A 21,698-nucleotide genomic window follows, 5' to 3' on the forward strand; every position below is an offset into this window, starting at 1 on the left:
AGTTCCTCCAGAGTTGTAGTAAACTGGGATTGGGAGGAGAGGAAAGGGACAGAAAAAGTCCTGATTGCTGGTACATTTGTAATTTGACTTTGGTATACTCTAGGAATGGTAAATGACCAGACGTTGACATTTCATAGAGCGGTTTTTTGTATTGCTTTGTTTTTTCGTGGTTTTTGGTGGTGGCGGGGAGGGCGCAGTGTCCAAAGAAGTGCCCAAACTTTTGGTTGTCATTCCTTGGTGCAAGCTGCCGGAAGGTCTCCTCAGTTCCTGGAATCTGGTGGTCCATGGCCAGACTCTTCTGGTAGAGGTTCTCTCTCTCCTCTAGATGCTCTTTGTGGATATAGCATCATAAGGTCGCAACCTTATGATGACAGAGCAACCATAAGGTTGCTCATGGATAGCTCCCTACATGGTTTTCACATTTGCCCTCAGCAAACATGCACCTTTGCTCTATGTTCCATGGAAGTGCAGTGTGTCCCCACTTAGCCTCTCCTCACTCTGCCACAATACACTGTCCGGGTCTCTCTCCCCTTTGGCAGTTTCTCAGGCATTTGTCAGTTAAAAGAACCTGCATCCCCTAAATTACAGAGAACATATACCATGTGTTTCTTTCTGAAGCCTCTTCACTTCGTTAGGCAAGGGATAAGAAGTAGCCCCTTTGCTTTCCCCTGGGTAGAGGGGTAGGAATGCACAGCTTTTTCTACAACCGTCTCAAAAGAAATATCTTCCTACTAATCTCTCCCTAAACAAACCAACACTCCCTTTCTGTACATTTCTCTTGGGTTATAGGCTAAGTTTTGCCAGGTAGACTTATATATAAATGGTTTGATGTCTCTCTTTAGAATGCATGGCACTTCATACCTTTGTTACCAGCTTTGAGCCCCAGCTATAACTGATAAAAGAGCCTTGCCCTATTTCATTGCCCTGTGTACATGTTTCTGACACTGTGGTGATAATTTTCATAGCCAAAACATCCACTTCCTTGGACATTTTAATACCACACCTAAGAACATGATGGCTATGGATATTTTAGTTAAAAATCATGATGTCTGATATGTTAGAGGGCCTCTCATTGGGAGGCAGGGGTGGTTTCATCCCTCAGGAGATATTTACAATGTCTGAGGGCATGTTTGGTTGTTTACAACTAAGGGGAGAGGTTCATCTGGATAGAGGCTAGGATGCAGCTAAACATCCTACAATGCCCAGGACAGCCCCCCCATGAGAAGACATTATCTGCCCCCAGATGTCAAGAGTGCTAAGGTTGAGAAACCCTGTTGCAGAATAATAGGGATTCATTGCATCTGTAAATGATTTTACAGTAGTATAAGACCTTCTATATATATGGTCCATTTTATTCCTCACAAAATCTACAAACAATAAATGTTGGAGAGGGTGTGGAAAAAAGGGAACCCTCTTGCACTGTTGGTGGGAATGTAAATTGATACAGCCACTATGGAGAACAGTATGGAGGTTCCTTAAAAAAACTAAAAATAGAACTACCATGTGACCCAGCAATCCCACTACTGGGCATATACCCAAAGAAAACCATAATTCAAAAGACACAGGCACCCCAATGTTCACTGCAGCACTATTTACAATAGCCAGGACATGGAAACAACCTAAATGTCCATCAACAGAGGAACGGATAAAGAAGACGTGGTACATATATACAATGGAATATTACTCAGCCATAAAAAGGAACGAAATTGGGTCATTTGTAGAGACATGGATGGACCTGGAGACTATCATACAGAGTGAAGTAAGTCATAAAGAGAAAAATCAATATCGTATGTTAACGCATATATGTGGAATCTGAAAAAATTGCTATAGATGATCTTATTTACAAAGCAGAAATAGAGACACAGATGTAGACAACAAACGTATGGATACCAAGAGAGAAGTGGGGGCGGGATGAATTGGGAGACTGGGATTGACATATATACACTACTGATGCTGTGTATGAAATAGATAACTAATGAGAACCTACCGTATAGCACAGGGAACGCTACTCAATGCTCTGTGGTGACCTAAATGGGAAGGAAATCCCAAAAAGAGGGGGTGTATGTATACGTATAGCTGATTCACTTTGCTGTACAGTAGAAACTAACACAACATTGTAAAGCAACTATACTCCAATAAAAAATTTTTAAAAAAGAAACAAACAAAAAAAATTCTATTACAGATAGAGAAAAAGTAGTATTATTAAACCCTCTTCATATGAGAGAACACTGAGACGCAGAGATGTTTTCTAAAGGTTGTAAACAACAGAGCCAGGAACCAGGTGCAGCTGCTATAAAAGTTGTCCTTTCTTCTGGACGTCTAGTTTCACATATGCGTTATGGGCCTAGCACAGTGCCTGGAATGTGGTGTGACCTCCTGAAGTACCTGTTGAAGGAATGGATATGCACAGAGAGAGATGTGGCTCACTTGTGGCGCACTTACAGGATTTTCAGTGCTGTGCTGGACATTTCATGTCATTTACTCCTCATGACAATGCTAGCCGGTGGCAATGCCATGTTCAGAAAAGAAAATAGGCTTAGAAATGCAATACAGGTGGGCAGAGAAGCATCTGACTATAGGACTCTCCATGCTTTTTTACTTTGTCCTAAATTAGAATTCCAATGGTCCATATGCAAAGTCATGGTTTAGAGAGGCCAAGAGTTTTCCTGTATCTGCCTTGAGTAGTAAGTTAATCAAGTTATTCTTGTTTACCAAACATGTTTCTCACAGAAACACTGACTCTCAAGTAGTCTAAAACAGGATTGGTTTTGTGGGATGGTGAGGAGGTTATTTAGGTTTCAATATTCTTTGAAGGCCATATAAGCATTTCATCACTTGCCTAACTTCACCCCTTGTTTTTTCTCCTCCATGTCAGAAATTACTAAAGGTTGGTAAATCACAGCTTCTACTCAGTCTATACGTGAGGAGAATGGGAAATCCTATGTATACTATTCTTAAATAGAGATGATGTGAATTAACAAAAAAAAAAAAAAAAAACTTTCCACGATTTATAATGTTGTTTTTAAAGCCAGGTTCCAGAGACCATCACCTACAGGCCAAATCTGGCCTGCTCCCTGTTTTCCTAAACAAATTCACCCACCACCATACCCATTCTCTTATGTGTTATGTATCACTGCTTTCATGACGTTGCAAGAGACCCTAGATCCCCAAATGCTCAAAATATTTAAGCATCTGACCCTCTACAGAAAACTTTTTCTGACCTATATTTTTAAAAAATTAAGTTAAAATCATTCCCTCTGTGTATTTCTTCTTGGGATATCAGATATGAGGATACTAACAGAAACTATTACATAAATGGATGCAAGTTCCCATTTATCATTCACATTTGGCATCATGTACATGCAGTTACTGAGCCAAATTCTTCTGGTGCCCAAACTTCTTTAAGGAATCAGTTATGTGTACTTAGAAGGAGATGCATACATTAATTCGAGCAATCAGAAGGCACATAGTAACACTTTCAATTCAGTGAACACTAACGAGTAGTGCAGTGGGGGTACAAAAATGAATTTCTTGAAAAAAAAGTCTTTATGGTCAGAAATTGACAGGATGGTCTTAACTCAGCCTGAAAGGAGGTCAGGAAAGGTACCATCATAGCATATCTGAACTATGCTGTGAAAAAGAACTCGGGGATAAAGAGACCATTGCAGGCCAAAGTCACCGCACTGTGGATGAAGAAGTACCCATTGAGCTTTCAACACTAATCCAGGTCCAATCACTGTTCTAAACTCAGTCTGACTCCACCATTATGGTTTATAAGTACACTGTGGTATAATCGACCTGTGTTTTCTCCTGTGCCAAAATAATGTGTATTTTGTGTATGGTTATTTGTTTTGGTTTGTTATCTTTCAACTAACCTAGACATGATATCTAACTTTAGGGATGTTATAACTGATAACCTTTTTTAAAGGTATCTTTACTCATATGTTATTGTAATTTATACCCAAAATAACTGCAAGTTTGAGGTGCTTATGATAAATGTCTCATAAAAAATATGACTATAAAATTAAGCATATAGGATAAAAAACTGTAGAGTAAGAAATAAACACCCAAACTGCCCATTGATACACTTTCTACCTAGAGGGTCAGCCAGTAAAACTATTCAGCCTTGCAAGCTACATGGCCTCTTTCACAACTTCTCATCCCTGCCATTGTCATTCAAAAGCCATATATCATTATACAAATTAACATGTGTGACTGTGTTTCCAAAAACCTTTATTTTCAAAACCAGACTACGGGCCAGATTTGGTTCAAAGGCCGTAGTTTGCTTACTCTTGGTCTATACTAAAAATGTAGTTCTTACAGACACTGTGGTGGAGAATGATATTGTTAATCTTTATCAACTTTAAGAGATTTCATTACCAGAGGAATTTTTGAATTTCTGTATTCTGCTGAATACTTTCTCTGCTTAAAGGAGAAAACTCTCTTTCTGGCCACCTTAAATAGCTATATATATTTCTCCATCATTTGGCTCTCAACCCATATGAGAAGAATGAAAGGAAGGACCTAAATAAGCCTTTTTTTCTCCTCTAAACTGAGCATGTTGGACTCAGATCTTTCTTGAGGGAACACCATGTGAAACATTCATTGCACTTCACTACCAAAAACAAAAGTCCTCCACTTTCTCCGATGAACTAAACATCTTGATTAAATCTAAGATCAGAGAAGCATCCAAAAGAAATCAAATTCTCTAGCAAGTAGCTTAAATTCTCATAAATCTCCTCCATACCACTCAAAGTTAACCATTTTAATTCTGATCTACCTGTGAAAGGGAAGTGTCAACACAAGGAAGCATTTTCTTTCCTAAGATTTCAGGACATGTATTTTTCTTCTGCTTTTCACAGTCCATATTCCTTAGACTGTTCCACATGGCAAGAAGCAGAGAGCAGCTCAGGTCATCTTGGTTAATGGGGATTTATTTTAAAGCTACAGGGGAAGTAATGAGGATGGGAAAAAGTCTCAGTAACCAAGCAGACAGGGCAAAAGAAGAACCGGAACATCATTCATCACTGTTCTGAGAACCGTAGCCCTACCCTGCTGTCATCTATTCTGGTAACCCAGCCCCAGTTCTAAGAGTCCCTCCTGCTCATCCTTCAGTTCTTCCTATTTACTTTACTTACAGTTTTCTACCTGGCTAATGGCTAAATTCTATCTCTTCTCTGTATAATTTACAGCTTAGATTTTCTCCTAGCTTCCACTGCCTCAGTGTCCCTGCTACTGTATGTTTTCTACTTATTGCTTGCTCTAAGTTTATCTATTATTACCCCAACACACCTATGTTTCATATTCAAATTCCATAAGGGAGAGGAATTAATTGGGTTTGCTAGTCACTATAGAATTCAGAGATTCTGATGGATAAAGAAGTTGTGATACAAATATACAATGGAATACTACCCAACCATAAAAAAGAATAAAATAATGCCATTTGCAGCAACATGGATGAGATTATCACACTAAGTGAAGTAAGTCAGAAAGAGAAAGACAAATACCACATGATATCACTTATATGTGGAATCTAAAATATGGCACAAATGAACCTGTCTAGGAAGCAGACTCACAGACACAGAGATCAGGCTTGTGGTTGCCTGGGGGAAGGGGGTAGGGAGGGGGATGGATTGGGAATGTGGGGTTGGCAGATGAAAACTATTATATTTAAAATGGATAAACAACAAGTTCCTAGTGTATGGGGAACTGTATCCAATCTCCTGGGATAAACCACAATGGAAAAGAATATTTAAAAAAGAATGTATATATGTGTAAAAAAAAAAAGAATTCAGAGATTCTATACCAGAACACCTCAAAGATTCTGACCAAGAGGGTGCCTTTTGTTCTGGTGCCCACTGCTGGATAACCAGATGTGGTCCAAGTCACAGGATAATGTGATACAATAAATGGATACTTTTGGTAAGGAAAACCTCAGGAATAAAGTTGTGTGCATGACAGACTCAAGCCTTATGCCCTATCAGGTATGCCTTTATTAGTCTACATGAAAATGTTCAGAAATAAAAAGCATCTTCCTTTAGAGAAACTAAATTAATTCTATCATTTTTAAATATAACTTTCTTATAAACAGCTGGAATATTTGTCTAAATTCAAGGACTAATTCATTTTCACTTCTTTTTTTTTTTTTTTAATAGCTACTTTATTTATTTATTTATTTATTTATTTATTTATTTATTTATTTATTTATTTTTTAGCTGTGTTGGGTCTTCGTTTCGTGCGAGGGCTTTCTCTAGTTGTGGCAAGCGGGGGCCACTCTTCATCGCGGTGCGCGGGCCTCTCACTATCGCGGCCTCTCTTGTTGCGGAGCACAGGCTCCAGACGCGCAGGCTCAGCAATTGTGGCTCACGGGCCTAGTTGCTCTGTGGCATGTGGGATCTTCCCAGATCAGGGCTCGAACCCGTGTCCCCTGCATTAGCAGGCAGATTCTCAACCACTGTGCCACCAGGGAAGCCCCATTTTCACTTCTTGATGTGATTATTTATAATGTTATAATTATCTATAATGGGGAACTTGTATCTATTTTTGTTTTGTAATTTTAATAAATTTAAGTTTTAAATGACTCAAAGAATTTTGTCTCTTTGGGACTTAGCAAACTTTTTATTGTTTGTTTTTTAATGTTAAGGAAACTGCACACTGATACTACGACTAATTAAGATGTATGTTTCAAAAAAAATATTGGACGGTCCCTTATATGTTTGTGTTTGAGTAATAGTCTATATGTTTTAAAGCAAATATTATTACACATTTATTATATTACCTGTATTTTACAAAAATTTGCTGAAAATGTGAAAGGAAAACATGGCTAGCCTTGAAATAGTTAACAAGCTAATTTTGTGCTGAGTTTAAAATTTTATATCAAAATTATGTTTTAGCTTATAAAATCTTGCAATCTTCTAAACCATTTTATTATTACAATTTAGGAATAATCAGGAAGGATATATAAACATGTAAAACCTGTTTTACATTTCCATTTAAATTTTTCATTTATTTATCTGAGTATCTTAAGTTGGGATCATTTTTCTAATTGGCATTCCAAATAGAAGTATTTTTTTTTTCAATACTTCATTAAACAGGGTAAATATCCATGCTATCTCTACAAAAGATATGCCAAACAATCAATAAACATTATAATAGCTGTACAATACATTTTTCTAAATACTCAGTGATTGATCACTTCTGCCCAAGTCAATTCCAGAAGAACTACAAAATGGAGAGGAATTTGGATACATCATCATGCTGCGGCCAGTTGGCTCAACAACATGGACCAAGGAAAGAGTACCATTTGTAGAATCGTCAAGGTTTGTTTACAGAAATGAAAGCATCACCCCCCTCTCTCCCTTTGAAGTCAAAGTGGGTGTATATAATAAGAAAGGAGAAGGAGCCCTGAGTACCACATCCATTGTCTACTCTGGGGAAGATGGTAAGTTGTGGTCAGCACTGGAATGCTCCTCCTTGAGACTGTATGTATATTTTGCATTTGTTTTCATGAACAACTCTGCTGAAGATGGTTGTGTCTTTCTCTTGATGGCAGAACCTCAACTGGCCCCAAGGGGAACTTCTGTTCAAAGTTTTTCTGCTTCGGAAATGGAGGTTTCATGGAATGCTATTGCCTGGAATAGAAACACTGGAAGAGTTCTGGGCTATGAGGTAATCCACATTAATTTCACTTTCTACTATGAATATGCCAGCTAGTAATAGCTCTGTTCAACAGTCCTGTACTACTAACCTAGTTCTTAGTATATGATAGTATATGTCTAAAGCTATAGAGAAGAATTAATGGAGGGGATCTTTCCAGGTGATCTTAAGCAAGCAAAGTAACAAATGGTAGCATTTAAAAAGTAATCAGGTGATTATCTTAATTAAGTATCCAAATTGCAGTCATGTTTGTTTTTTGGGGAGAAGTAAACATTTAATCTTCAGTGATCTTAAACCATAGAAGAATCTCACTGGGAAACCTGCTCTAAGAACTGGAGCATAACTTGAAAAAAGTTAGTCATCTCGGAAAAGGCAGTTAAGCGATAAGAAAAAGCCTACATTCTCCTAATCTGTCATTTATAGTCTATCTAGAATGAGGCAAATCACTTTGAATTTATGGGCCTTCATTCTCACAAAGTTAAGGAATGAGACTTATTAATCACTTATTGTTCCTTTGACTTTTAAATCTAATGATCCACAAAATGAGTTACAAGGTTTACTTTATTTTGGAGTTAGAATAAAATTATGATTTTCCCTTGTACTGTTCTTTTTTTTTCTTTTTATCTGAACCCTCTTGCCCAAACAGAAAGTTCTACTCATATGATAACAGATGCCTCTGCCACTCCAATCCTAGAATGCCTTACCTCTTATCTGAACCCTATTTATTTCTCAAAGCTCATCTCTAGTCTCCCCTGCTCTTTGAACTCTTCTCTGATCACTCCCTGATACTATCTTTCTTCAAATTCTTTTAGCATTTATTTCCATATCACTTTTTTGGGATGCATTCTCTGCTTTCTTTTTACATATGTACTCTAATATCTTAACTAGATTATAAGAGGTTCAAAGGCAGGTACTATGCTTTATTCTCTCTTGCCTTTTCCAACGTGCCTAAAACAGTGCTAATGCACAGGAAGGCCTCAGTAAAAGTTGAATTATTAATTCATCTGTGATTTAAAAAACTCTCCAGGAAATGTCAGTAGTAAAACATAATGTAAGTTTTTGATTGACAGTATGAATCTTGTTTTTCTCTGACTTATTGTATACACTTTGTTAAAGCTGTCAACCTTTAGATATTTCATGAAATATTTTATTGTGGTAATCTAAAAAAACCTAGGTTCTCTAATTTCCATTGTGAATTTGTATTCTTTTTTTTTATTTCTTCCCTATAAATTTTGGACTTTGATTATTTTGTTATTGTTGTATAACCATTTTAATTGGAAAATATTCTCTCATTTATGCTCCTGACTTCTTCCCATATGCCACTGTGGTTGACAGTTGTTAGGAAACAATAAATTTATTTGTTCTTTGTTTTTAATGATCAGGTCTTATACTGGACAGATGACTCCAAAGAATCCGTGATTGGTAAAATTAGGGTCAGTGGAAATGTCACAACCAAAAACATCACAGGGCTGAAAGCTAACACCGTCTACTTTGCTTCCGTGAGAGCTTACAACACTGCTGGGACAGGGCCCTCAAGCCCCCCAGTCAATGGCACCACCAAGAAGTCTCGTAAGTATACATCACATTGCAGGGACCAAGATTCACCTACAGTTAGAAACATTCCTTTGCTCAATCTCCATTTCATTCTTACCACCTCATCATTTTACTGATCACTTTATTTAGTCAAGTGGGTTTTTCCCTTAAATCTGGATAATTGTTGAAACTCTCTGGTAACAATCAAAATGAACTATTCTGATCTTTTGGAATTGCAAAAGAGAAAATATTTTCAGTATAAATGAAAGACAGAGAATATAATGGCTCCAATGCCCTCTTCCAACTTGAGTTCATAACCTGACCTCCCATCCTTGGAATGTTAAGTGGTTACTTAATCTTTCAGTCTCAAGATCCTCATCTGTAAAATGAAGGAAAAATAGTACCTATTTTCTCACTGGGTTTTGTTCAAGATTAAAAGAGATAATTAATAGAAAGTGTCCAGTACGTACTTTAGTAAATGCTTAGTCAATGATTTTTTGTTTGTTTTTGTTGGTTTGGTTTACCATTTGAGTCTTGGTGTGATCCTTGCACTGTCAGATACCTAGATCTTTCCTTCTATGATATTTTATCACTGCAAATTACTTGGTAGCCCCTGAAATCCAAGAATTAACTCTTGTGCTTCTTTTTATCTCCCTTAACAATAAGCTACATATCTTTCACACAGATAGGACCTACTAAATAAAGGATGAAGAGTTGATTGTTGCTGCATTTGTCCTGTGAGTGAGTCTGGTATTGCACAAATATTCCATAATACGAAGCAAAGTAGTAAATAGCAAACTGATCAGATGTGACTTAGTAAGAGCTGCAATTTGTAATTTTTTATAATTGCATAATAGTTACATATTTCTTGTATATTGTAGATGAACATAAATTGTGTTAACAGGCTTTTTAAAATACATTCTTTGGTCTCTAAATCCCAATGAAAAAGAGTAACAAATATAGTTGCTGAATTTTGAGAATGACTAAGACATGAATTCACTGCTACTAACCGACAGGAAAAAATACAGCTTTCCTTTAAATACTGCATTCGTTTTTTTCCTGTGTATTGGGAAAGAATAGGTGGTTTTAAAAAGTTTGAAAATCAAGTGATACAAAGTTTTTTTTCCATATACATATTTGTCATGTCCAAAAAGGACTTAGGAATCATCTCAGTTAATAGGTCTTTGATTACAGAGTGCATTACCCACTTGTGTTCGTATCACCAGCCAGTAGCCAGAGATTTGTGTTCTAATTCTGGGTACGTCAGTGACTCATGACCTGATACAGGACAAGACATTCCATTTTTCTGCTTTAATTTTCTTAACTGTCAAATGGAAATTTTCTCTGCCCTCACTATTTTCTCAAATTATCAGTGAGGCACAAACGAGGTTCTGATTATAGGAGCACATTGGAAAATACAAAGTACTGTAGAACTGCTAAGCAGGAAACAAACAGATGAACAAAACTCCCTAGTACCAGTCCATTTTAAGGGAAGAGTACGTGTGGATCAACAACTCTTAAACCAGCTCTCCTTCAATCCCCTAGTTTGATAAAGACTAGGTCATGAGTGATCTTCTAGAACTGACTAGCTAGAGACGTGGTTCTATTCCTCTTCCTGTTTTACTCCATTTTGACCAAGTTGATGAAGTCATTGCCATATACCTGTATGAACGATTTGCTTCCATGGTCCTTCTGGAGTCTAGCCTCTTTCAGTTAATCTGAAAATCCGATTGAAATCTCCAATCAATCAGTGGTTTTAAATTTGCCCAGACATTTCCTTCTAGCTGATTGAGAGATGCCAAACTCACAGAAACTCTTGTGTGTAATTTAGTTTCTATCTCAGGCAAAATCAAGGGTGATTAGAAATGCATAAAGATAGTATCAAAAAAACCTCACAGATCTCACAGATCTGTGATAAACTGACAGACATTTTAGTGTAGTTGTTGATGTAACACTCAAGCCGACTCATATTACGTGCGATTCCATTAACCAGTTTAAGGTGGGCTGAGACCTGAACAATAAACTTAATTATCAAAAAGATATAGATATATACATGATATACATAGGAGACCATGTATATACATCTATATATACCCACACACATGTACAATTGTCCTTCAGTAGCCTAGGGGGGATGGTTCCAGGAGCATCCACAGATGCCCAAGTCCCTTATGTAAAATGGCACAGGGTTTGCATATAACCTACATACATCCTCCGTATAATTTAAGTCATCTCTAGATTATTTATTATACCTAAAACAGTAAATGTTATGTAACTAGTTGCAAATACAATGTAAATGCTATGTAAATAGTTGTTAGCAAATTCAAGTTTTGCTTTTTGGAACTTTCTGGAATTTTTTTCAAATATTTTCAATCCTAACATGGTTGAATCTGCCAATGTGGAACCCAGAGATATGCAGATACAGAGGGCCACCTGTAAAAACATACATACAGGGGTTTCCCTGGTGGCGCAGTGGTTGAGAATCTGCCTGCCAATGCAGGGGACACGGGTTCGAGCCCTGGTCTGGGAAGATCCCACATGCCGCAGAGCAACTAGGCCCGTGAGCCACAATTACTGAGCCTGAGCGTCTGGAGCCTGTGCTCTGCAACAAGAGAGGCCGTGATAGTGAGAGGCCCGTGCACCGCGATGAAGAGTGGCCCCCGCTTGCCACAACTGGAGAAAGCCCTCACACAGAAACGAAGACCCAACACAGCCATAAATAAATAAATAAATAAATAAATAAACAAACATACATACATATTACATATAACCTTAAAAATAATTTTTTTCCTTTAACTTGAATTTGCTAGTTTGTCCATGCAACCTAAATTAACCATGTGATAGTTTGTGCTAACCTACTCTATGTGTTTAAGCAGAAAACTTGTTTTAGACACAGTAGCATCAGGTTTGCTCAGTTGACCCACTTGGTCCTACAAATGGGCTTGACTGAAATTTGGATTAAATGCCAAGAACATTGTTGGTGGTTTGTCTGAGTGTTCACATGAGATCAGTCCTATCAAAGAGTAGGAGACATATCCTTTGAAAACACTTTAATTAACAGGCAGTAATTTTATCAAGATACAATGCTAGAATATATCTGCTGAGAGGAGAGTGAGATGAGAGTCAAAGTATAAACTGAAGTTTAGTGTTTCTTTAGCATCCACATTCTTTTTTGATTCAATCCAACACACAAAAACCCTTGTAATTCCTAATCTCTTTCATGAAAACCTTGTTTCAATATTTCTTAAATTTGGCTTTCACCAGCCTGTGTGCAACAGCATTTTTATAAAAATATCCAACAACGACTTGAGAATAAGGTTCTACAAGACTCTATCTCGTATTTGGATACCAATAAAACCTCTAATTTTATTCTTTCAACATTTTTTATGACTAACATTATGAAAATAGAATAGAAACTACTTTAGTCTCCTACTGTTGCTATTCAAATTACCACAACTTAGTGGTTTAAAACAATATAAATTTGTTTTCATACACTTCCAGAGGTCAAAAGTCAGAAATGAGTTTCACTGGCTGGAAAACAAGATATGCGCAAGGGCTGTGTTCCTTTTGGAAACTCTAGAAGAGCATTTGTTTCCATGCATTTTCTGTCTTTTAGAGAGCCTTCTCCCCTTGGCTTGTGGGCCCTGCCTCTATCTTCAATGCCAGCCTCATGTTATCCTCAAGTCTTCCTCTGACTCTGACTTCCTCTTCTATCTTCACATTTCCTCTGACTCTGGCTCTCTTGCCTCCTTTTTTCCTTCATCAGCATCCTTGTAATTACATTGAACCCACCCGGAGAATCCAGGATTATTTATCCACGTCAAGATCCTTAACATAATCACATGTGCAACAAGTAACATATCCACAGGTTTTGGGGATTAGAATCTGAACATGTTTGGGAGGCCCTTATTCTGCCTATGACAGTTACAAAATACTGAGCACTCATGTCCCAAGCCCAGCGTTAACGTTCTACATACTTATCTCAATTATTACAACACATCAAGGAGTATGTTATTTTAATTCCTAGATACAAGAAAACAGATGCTTAAAAAGGTTCTGCTGTGGCATCTGTGGGACTGACATACTATGAACATGGACGCTCTGAATCTCTGGATCCCATGGACATTGTACTAGTTTGCAATCTTCATCTCTAACCATCTAAATAGTCTCTCTCTCTCTAGACTCTCAAATCTTCAGTCCAGACCTCAAACTGGCTTGAGATTTTTAGCCCTAAAATGGAATCATACTCTCTTCTAATTCCAAAATTTCACTGTCTCCTCTATTCCAGAGAACAAAGAGTAGAGAAAGGTGTACAAGATCTTTCACAGTCTGTCCCCAAATTTCTTTTCATCCCATTCCTCATCTAGCCCTCGCAGCACCAGACTTAATGATCTTCTAAAGTTTAACATTCACTTATCTAATTTCATGCATTCTCCCAGTTTGTAGTGGTCCCACCATGCCTATAAACAAATATCTTTTCTACTGATCTATAAATTTCCCCTTTAATATATTTGCATTTTACTGGGTGATTCTATAACTTTGGCCCATTGTGAAATATTGTTGGAAAGAGCTAGAAAAGAACTTCAGAGTGAAATAAAGTTGGGTATGAATCCCAGCCCAGCCATGAACTGTGTGGTAAGTCTAATTACTTAATAACTCAGAACCCATTTTCTCAACTGAAAAACAGAGACGACTGTACTTTCCTCTAGAGTTTGCTATGAGAACTAAAGGATATAATATACACCAAGGTGACCCAGAGGCAGCCATATAGTGAGAGATCAATGTGTAGTAACATATATTATAAATTTCTTCTTTAGAGGTGATTTCACTTTCTTTGCATTTCTTAAAGTAGGAAAGCCCATCTACTTTCTACTTTCTTTCTTTTCATAAATTTGTTGCAGAAATTTTCTTCAAGGGTCATGGAAGGACAGACAAAAGCAAAGATGAGAAATGGCTTTAATGAAACATTGAAGATAGCTCTGATTCTAAGTGTTATCCCTGGATCTAACTTTGATTTTCCATGTCCTTGAGATGATACCAACATTACCTCTGAATAGTGGTGACAGCAAAAAATTCTGCATCCATCACACATTCATACTGTTACTGTCTAGATTTTCCATTTGATATTTGATCATCCATTGTAAATTCTGAGAAAGCAGAGCTCACATTTACCAAAATCTCTGCCTATTCTGACTGGGTACGCTAAACAGAAGACAGAGCCTTTTTTTTTTGAAACATGATGAATTTGTTAATCACTCAAGAAAACAGTGCCTGCCATGAGCCATGCACAGGGTTAGGTGCCTAATGGAGATTAAAACAGGAACTATACCTGCCTTTGGGCAATTGCTCTTTTAGTGGGGAGGCAACTTAAAACAAGAAAGAAAATGAAATAATCAGAAATTATGAAAAGTAATATGAAGAAAATAAGAGGCTGAGATATACATAAGGAGCACCTATATGGGGAAGGCTATACATTTTGATATGACATAAAAGATAAAATGGAGCTAGTGGACAAAGAGACCTCCAAACAGAAGGAACAGCATATGCAAAGCTTCTGAAGTCTTTGTTATTATTGTTGCTGGTGATGTTGATAGCCTTACAGGTTTTTTTAAAGTAAATATCAGTGGTTTAACATTAAGTATTGTAGCTTACTAAAAATTATGTCTTTCCAAAAGACAAGTGAGGAGCACTGCAAGTACAAATATATTGTGATCCACACAGACTTCGCTTAAATGGAATTTAGATTTACAACCAAAGGGAGAAAAATATTTACATCAGTTCCAAGAGGAAAAAGCACTGCTTATGTAGACAGAAGTATTCAGAGCCAGTAACAGAAAGTGTTTGCAAATTTTGGTTCAATTTGGCCCCTGACGTCGACTGACTAGCACTCTGTACTGGATTTTTCTTGCTGTAAATAATGTAATCAATCCATATTTAGACATAAAGGAAGCATTAAGCTTTTATTTCATCTTGCACTTATGTTCTTTCTCTCTTTCCCAAATGTCAACCCCATGCTGTTACTTAGAAGTGTAACATAAGAAGTTGTTTTTGAATTGAATTCACAGTGTGAACTACAGTGGAATATAAATGCCATCTAAGGAAAAATTGATCACAGGGAAGCCATTAGAGCTGCAGAGGGCTAGTTTAATGTTGCTCTGTCATTTGATTAATAGAAAATTATTTAGTCTTTGGAAATTGCCTGCAAAATTCTTTCAGTAAACTAGAAAAGTGCTTGTTTGTTGAGTAGGTACTTGGTACTTGTACCAAGTAGGTACAAACATCCATGGCATGTGTTTTATATTATCCACATGACAGTGTTTTGTTTTTCCTAGGTAATACAAATTTCAATTTCATCATAGATATTTACAATCCAGTTTAAGCAAATACATCAAATTCATGAAACCAGAGCTGTTCAAGGTGTTCATAATAAGATGATGGCCTTTTGAAGCACATTTTAGAAACTTAAAAAAAAATATATTAGACACAGGGCATTGGCATTGGAGTCACACTCATGGACAAAGATAAGAAAAGCTATAGACATGAGAACTTCCCAGAAAATTAGCTGAGACTTCACCACTTTATCTGCCTTTCAAAAAGCACATAAAGAACCCAAGTAAGAGCAAAATTATTAAGGGAAAATCTTGAGTATACCCTAATTATATTTAAGAAGTGAATCTTTTGCAAACTTTGGAATTCTGTTATTAGTAGCAAACCACATTGAACACAATGGAAAAACTGATTATGTCATAATGCCACAGTGAAGAACTGCTACTCCCACGAAGAGAATTAACAGTTACTGAGCTATTTAGTTTGCACCACTAACCAAGATAGGAATATTTCCTATTTTATTTCATGGAAGCTAAAACTCTTATAACTAGAATATTTTAGTCTCATTCCAAAGATTGGAAAACCAGGCCTCTTGTAAGAGACTGGATACAGATTCAGGTCTCTCTGACTTCAAAGCCCAACTCTTTACACCTCCCAGATAGCATGAGAGGTAAAGCATTCCAAATAATCCACACGATTGGCCATTCATACCGTGAGTTCATTCCTGACAGAATGTTTCTCATTTTATGTCCATGGAAAGTCTTACTTCTGCTTTGGTAGATGAGGAAATAAATGCAAATGTTCCAGTATCAGAGACACAATCACTACCATATAGTTAGTAGAAGTCAGTTCTTCTCTCTCTCAGTCTGGAGCTTCATCAATGGATTCATAGTGTTAAAAGTAGTACTTTTTATCTAAACATGCAAACAAACAGAAAAGGCACAGCAATAGATGAAACCTTCAGAATTCATCACGGCCAGTGACATCAAAGGATTGAATTTATATTTTTTCTGTATTGATTGTATGACGTTGTTAATGTTAGCACTTTGTTTTAAAGAACAAAGTAAAAGAAATGAGTCACAAGAGTATATTAGATATTAAAACTGTGGTATCTTAGGAGAATTTTTATATTATCTCTTTTATAGCTGAGAAAAAGATTAGAAAAGGCACTTTGGGATAAGTTGAGGGAAAATAGTTACAAAACTATAATCATTGCCATCAGCCCTTCAGAAATAAACGTATTGACAATCATTCACTGAGTTCTTACCAAGCGCAAAACTCTCGGTCTTCTTATTAGGATTGGGTTTATACTGCCAAGAAATGTACTAGGGCATGGTTGATCCAACTGGCATGTTCGTCTTATAAATTCACGTGGATTGCTATAGGTTTGGCCATGTCAATTGGCCTTGATTATAGGACAGCATAATGAATGGACTGGCCACACTGTGCCACCTATGGATCTTCCCACAGCCCAGTACATAATTAATATGACCCAAGAAAATCACACAGGACCCCAAGTAGTTTTTCTTTAGCCATCTATTACACAGTCATTTATTCAACATATATGAAATATATGCCTCCTCCTACCTGCCAAGCACCATGCTAGATGATGGAATACAGAGTTGAACAAGGCATATGTCCTCAGTAAATTTAAATAAACACAGAGCACGAATAGCTATAATTCAATGTGATAAATTCATAATAAAATATGAACTGAGTCCCATGAGAGCACAGGGGAAATATTTATCTCTCCACTACGTCCCAAATGAGGTGTAAGTGACTGGGTGAATGATATCCCAGGGGCTTGGCGAAGGCAAGTAGATGTTATCATAATGCAAAGTTGGACACCCTGTGATTCTTCCAGTGGCACATAAGACATTAAATAGCAGTTGAGTCAAAACTCCAAAAGAAATCATTTCTATTTCCATCAGTGTTATAATGAGTTAAATATTATGCTCATTCAGCCTCACAAATTCAAATAAGATGCCAAAAACATCTTGCTGGGTAGTTTTATCTTTGCCTCTGCTATCCAGCTGAATTATTTTTAATGTCTCCAGTTTCTTAAATCTCAAAAATAATCATGTGGACTCAAATCTTTGAGAAGCAGTATGCTGTCATGGAGAAAAACTAGATTAAAAATCAAGAGACCAGGATTCTGACTGGGATCGGCCACTCATTAGCTGCATGCTTTTGAAGACATACATTTCCAACCTGGACTCTAGTTTGCTTGCATGTAAAATTTTTCAGTTGGACAAGATCCATTAATTTAGAAGGCTGATTCTAAATACGTCTTCCCTTACTTCCCACTATGTTTCTCCCAGAAAACATTAATTTCAGGGAACTAAAAGCACAGTTTGGATTTAGAGTAGACACCTTTTGGGATGATCATCCAGTTTGTAATTTTCCCTCTTCAGGGTTCCTACCAGCTCTATCTATATTAAGTGACATGTATCTTTCTCACTGTCTAGCCACGATTGGGCTAAGATAGAATATGGCCAAATTAAGCCAATCATCAGCTTTTACTTGGAAATTCTAACTTGGACTATCTCTGAACAGAGGAAATTTCAAACTTCAGGTGTAGGTGGGCAGTCATGATTTCTGCCACACACACTGAGAAGAACAAAGAGATGGTCTATGGCAAGATGAGCATGCAGCAAAAACTACTGTGAGAGGTACAGAGAGGAACTTCTTGGCTTTTGGACATTTTTTGTCCCTTCTGAGGCTCTGCTGCATTCTGCCATGAATTCTAAAGAGAGTCTCCTATATCCTTCACAGTATATTCCTAATATTTTGTTTTAAAACACCTTGATTTGGTTGTATTACTTACAGTGAAAGTCCTAACTAGTACATGATTATTAAGTAAAGGACTACTAGGAATGAATACCTTTGTGTTGATATATGTAAAAAGTTTGCCGCCTGAGTTTGTCTGAGATGCTTATTGATTGATGGACAAATTAAACACTAGATAAAGGAGCCCTCCCTCTATTCATATATAGTAAAGTAAGCAAATTCAACAGCAGTGATTAATAAATTAATACTGGACATCCAGCACGCCATTATTAATTCATAAGTTTGTCACAGAGATATTTCCAAATGACCGGAATTTGAATGAATTTGCTTACTCTGATTAGAATTAATATGATATTTCAAAAGACACTGAAACCATTTTAGCTCCTTCTATGCTAATTATCCACGATTTATTTTCCCTTTTCATGTCGATGGGTCATACAGTAACCATGAGCTAATTTATATTCATTTGGATCTTTGATTATCTTTTTAAAGCTCCAAGCCAACCACCAGCTAACATTGCCTGGAAGCTGACAAACTCTAAATTATGCCTAAACTGGGAGCATGTAAAAACCATGGAAAATGAGTCTGAAGTATTGGGCTACAAGGTGAGTATTCTGTTTCTCTTTTAACCATATCAATTAACTTACTAAGGAACCAGAAATGTCAGAACCAAATAAGAAACAAATATTATGCACATGGAAATATAGGAATCTTATTTTTCCAATGTTCTGAAAATACTTGGCATTGCTGCTTTTAAATTCTTCATGGAAAATTTTATATTGTGAGGTCAGAATGTGTCATGGAGCATTAAGAAATAAAACTTCATAGTATGCAACATTCTTTTTTCAAGTGACTCCCCTTGCCATCAAAAAATGATGGTGTACGTAGATAGTAACTGTGAGATGAGTATGAGGTCAAAAAGTATATTCAAATAGAATTTCTAGAACTTAGGCTACAGTAGGATATCATCTTTTAACAACATAAAAGGACTCCAACAAGAGTACAGTCAAATACCCAGAGCAAACCATTTCCATCAGTGGTAATGAACATCCTCTCCTGGCAAATGCATATAGTAGTCAAACATCTGAAATGGGTCCAAACTAACCAGTAACTTTTCACGGCAAGCTCCAAAGATAATGGCCTCAAGCTATTTAATTAATAGAGATAAATCTATTCTCATTTCAGAAGCACTGGCCAAAAAGGAAATCTTTCTCTTAACAACTAAATTTAAAGAAAAGGCACAGACCAGATATTTCCATCCAAGGATTACAGCATGTATAATGCTCGCGGTGTTATAGTGTTCCATAAGAGTTTCTGAACCTTAGATAAGCAACATGTCCATTTAACTTGATTCACCATTTTATTCAGATTCTGTACCGGCAAAACAGACAGAGTAAAACTCATATTTTGGAAACAAACAACACATCTGCTGAGCTTCTGGTTCCATTTGAAGAGGACTACTTGATTGAAATAAGAACAGTTAGTGATGGTGGGGATGGAAGCAGCAGTGAGGAAATTAGGATTCCAAAAATGTCAAGTAAGTTGAATCACCATTCCTGTTGTAGATTTTGAATCCAGACAGATGCCAGCATGAAATCTGGGCTCTATGAATCTTTCCAATTCTTGTTTAAATGTTGGGTGAAAAAATAAAAGGTCTACGGTTCCATTTTTCAATTGTGAGCAAGAGGCGATGAGTCAACTTTCTTTAATCCCTCAGATTTACAACATGCTTATATATCACAAACAGTTTTATATTTCCTCATTTGAATAAAAAAAAAAAACCCTCACAACTGTGTCATTGGTATATGCTTCACTCTATTGGCACAAAAACGAGAAAGTTTTTCCATGGATACTAACTTGGAGGCTTCTGAGAGCAAGGATAGCAAATATGAAGCACATGTACATAACACCTCTCTTCCCATTTTCATGGCGGACATCACTAATCGATTATGACATTCATACTGAGCTGAGTCAGCACTTTAAAATCCTCTCAATATGATGTCCTAAGCAGGTAACACCAATCGGTCATATTTAGCATGTAATAATAATTTATTATTTCTGCTTTAGAAGAATCGCCCACGTATCTACCTGAAGCTGTGACTCAGTATAAGTCATCAGCCACCACGTTAGCCAATCCTACTCTGCCCTGTAGTCAGGCTTGGCCAATTTTAGGCATTTTTCTTTTTTCTTTTTATATTTAAAACAGATATCCTAAGACAGAGGGTTAAATACACTTCCTAAAATTAAATCCAATATAAGTGAAACAAGTGTACTAAAACGTGTTATTAAAAGAGAAATAACAGTATGCATTTTAGTTCATGAAGAATTAATCTAACAAGTAATTTTACTTTTTCTCAAGACATTTTGTTTCATTTTTATATTTTGCAGGTTTGAGTTCCAGAGGAGTTTCAGTCTTAGAACCTAGCATCCATTTCCTGTCAATTGTCATCATGATTTTTTACTGTTTTGCTATTCAGCCTCTTATATGATGAAGAAAACGATAAATCTTTGAGTTTTTTTGAAAGCAAATCATTCTGTAAATAAGCTCTCCAGCCCCTGTTACAAGATACATTCTTAAAACTGACTTGTTTGGAAAGAAAAAATGTATATTATGAAAATCTTGTACATATCTATGGTACATTAATAAAACAATTTTAAACACTTTGGAATTTCAAAGTCCACACATGATTACACACATTCAGAAGGTGCCAAATTAATGCATGGAGTTGTCACTACTGTGGCTTTTAAGTGACTTAAATGGAGAGTATAAATAATTCTCTTGATGACGATGGTCAATGTATTGAAAGAAATTGTAGTTTCCATAGCTAAGATGTCCATTTTTTATATGCTCCAGGCAATTTAATTCAGTAAATTAAAATTTCACCCTAGTTGGAAATAAAATAAAATCATTTGTTTATCCTCGGGGTTCTTTAAAAATGTAAGCTATTGTAAAGCATGCTGCGTTTTATCTCTGAATCAAGTTGGGACAAGAAATATTTGTACCCAGTAATATATCCATGTACTTGATGTTCTTCTCAACTCACTTTTCTATCAGGTTCAGTAATAAAAATGGCAAAAAAAGCGCTTTCTGGCAAAGAAAAAGAAAAGAAGGGAAAAAGGAACCAGTGAAAACATCTAATGAATCTTGTATACAGTAAGCAATTTCTTACAGCAAAGTTTAATTTTAAAATCAATTCTGAATTCTCCCAAGGAAGAGGTTGCATGAACAATTCTCAGGTAATTATTACAAAGTGATAGCAATGTGTGTGGGTTTTATTTTTGTACGATAAATAAATCTGGGAACGGAATTACTTTACAAAGTTTTTTTTGACATTTTGGTCAAAAAAAAAATAATATATATATATATATATATTTTTGCCAATCTTCTCTGC

At 36.5% G+C, this 21,698-nt stretch overlaps 1 protein-coding gene across 4 annotated transcripts in view; it reads left to right on the top strand.

Annotated features, from left to right (window-relative positions):
• The window catches only part of CNTN6 (contactin 6), a 145,479-nt gene extending 124,684 nt beyond the window's left edge, over nt 1–20,795 (top strand). For all 4 annotated transcript variants that reach the window (XM_059937712.1, XM_059937713.1, XM_059937715.1 and 1 more), the window contains 6 exons: nt 7,207–7,441; nt 7,553–7,668; nt 9,039–9,225; nt 18,799–18,911; nt 19,675–19,843; nt 20,695–20,795. In XM_059937712.1, coding sequence (XP_059793695.1) covers nt 7,207–7,441; nt 7,553–7,668; nt 9,039–9,225; nt 18,799–18,911; nt 19,675–19,843; nt 20,695–20,795 — 921 coding nt within the window. The remainder of the gene's footprint in view (nt 1–7,206; nt 7,442–7,552; nt 7,669–9,038; nt 9,226–18,798; nt 18,912–19,674; nt 19,844–20,694) is intronic.
• Nucleotides 20,796–21,698: the final 903 nt, after the last annotated feature.

Source organism: Balaenoptera ricei, chromosome 11, assembly GCF_028023285.1.
Source record: "Balaenoptera ricei isolate mBalRic1 chromosome 11, mBalRic1.hap2, whole genome shotgun sequence".
Lineage (NCBI taxonomy): Eukaryota > Metazoa > Chordata > Mammalia > Artiodactyla > Balaenopteridae > Balaenoptera > Balaenoptera ricei.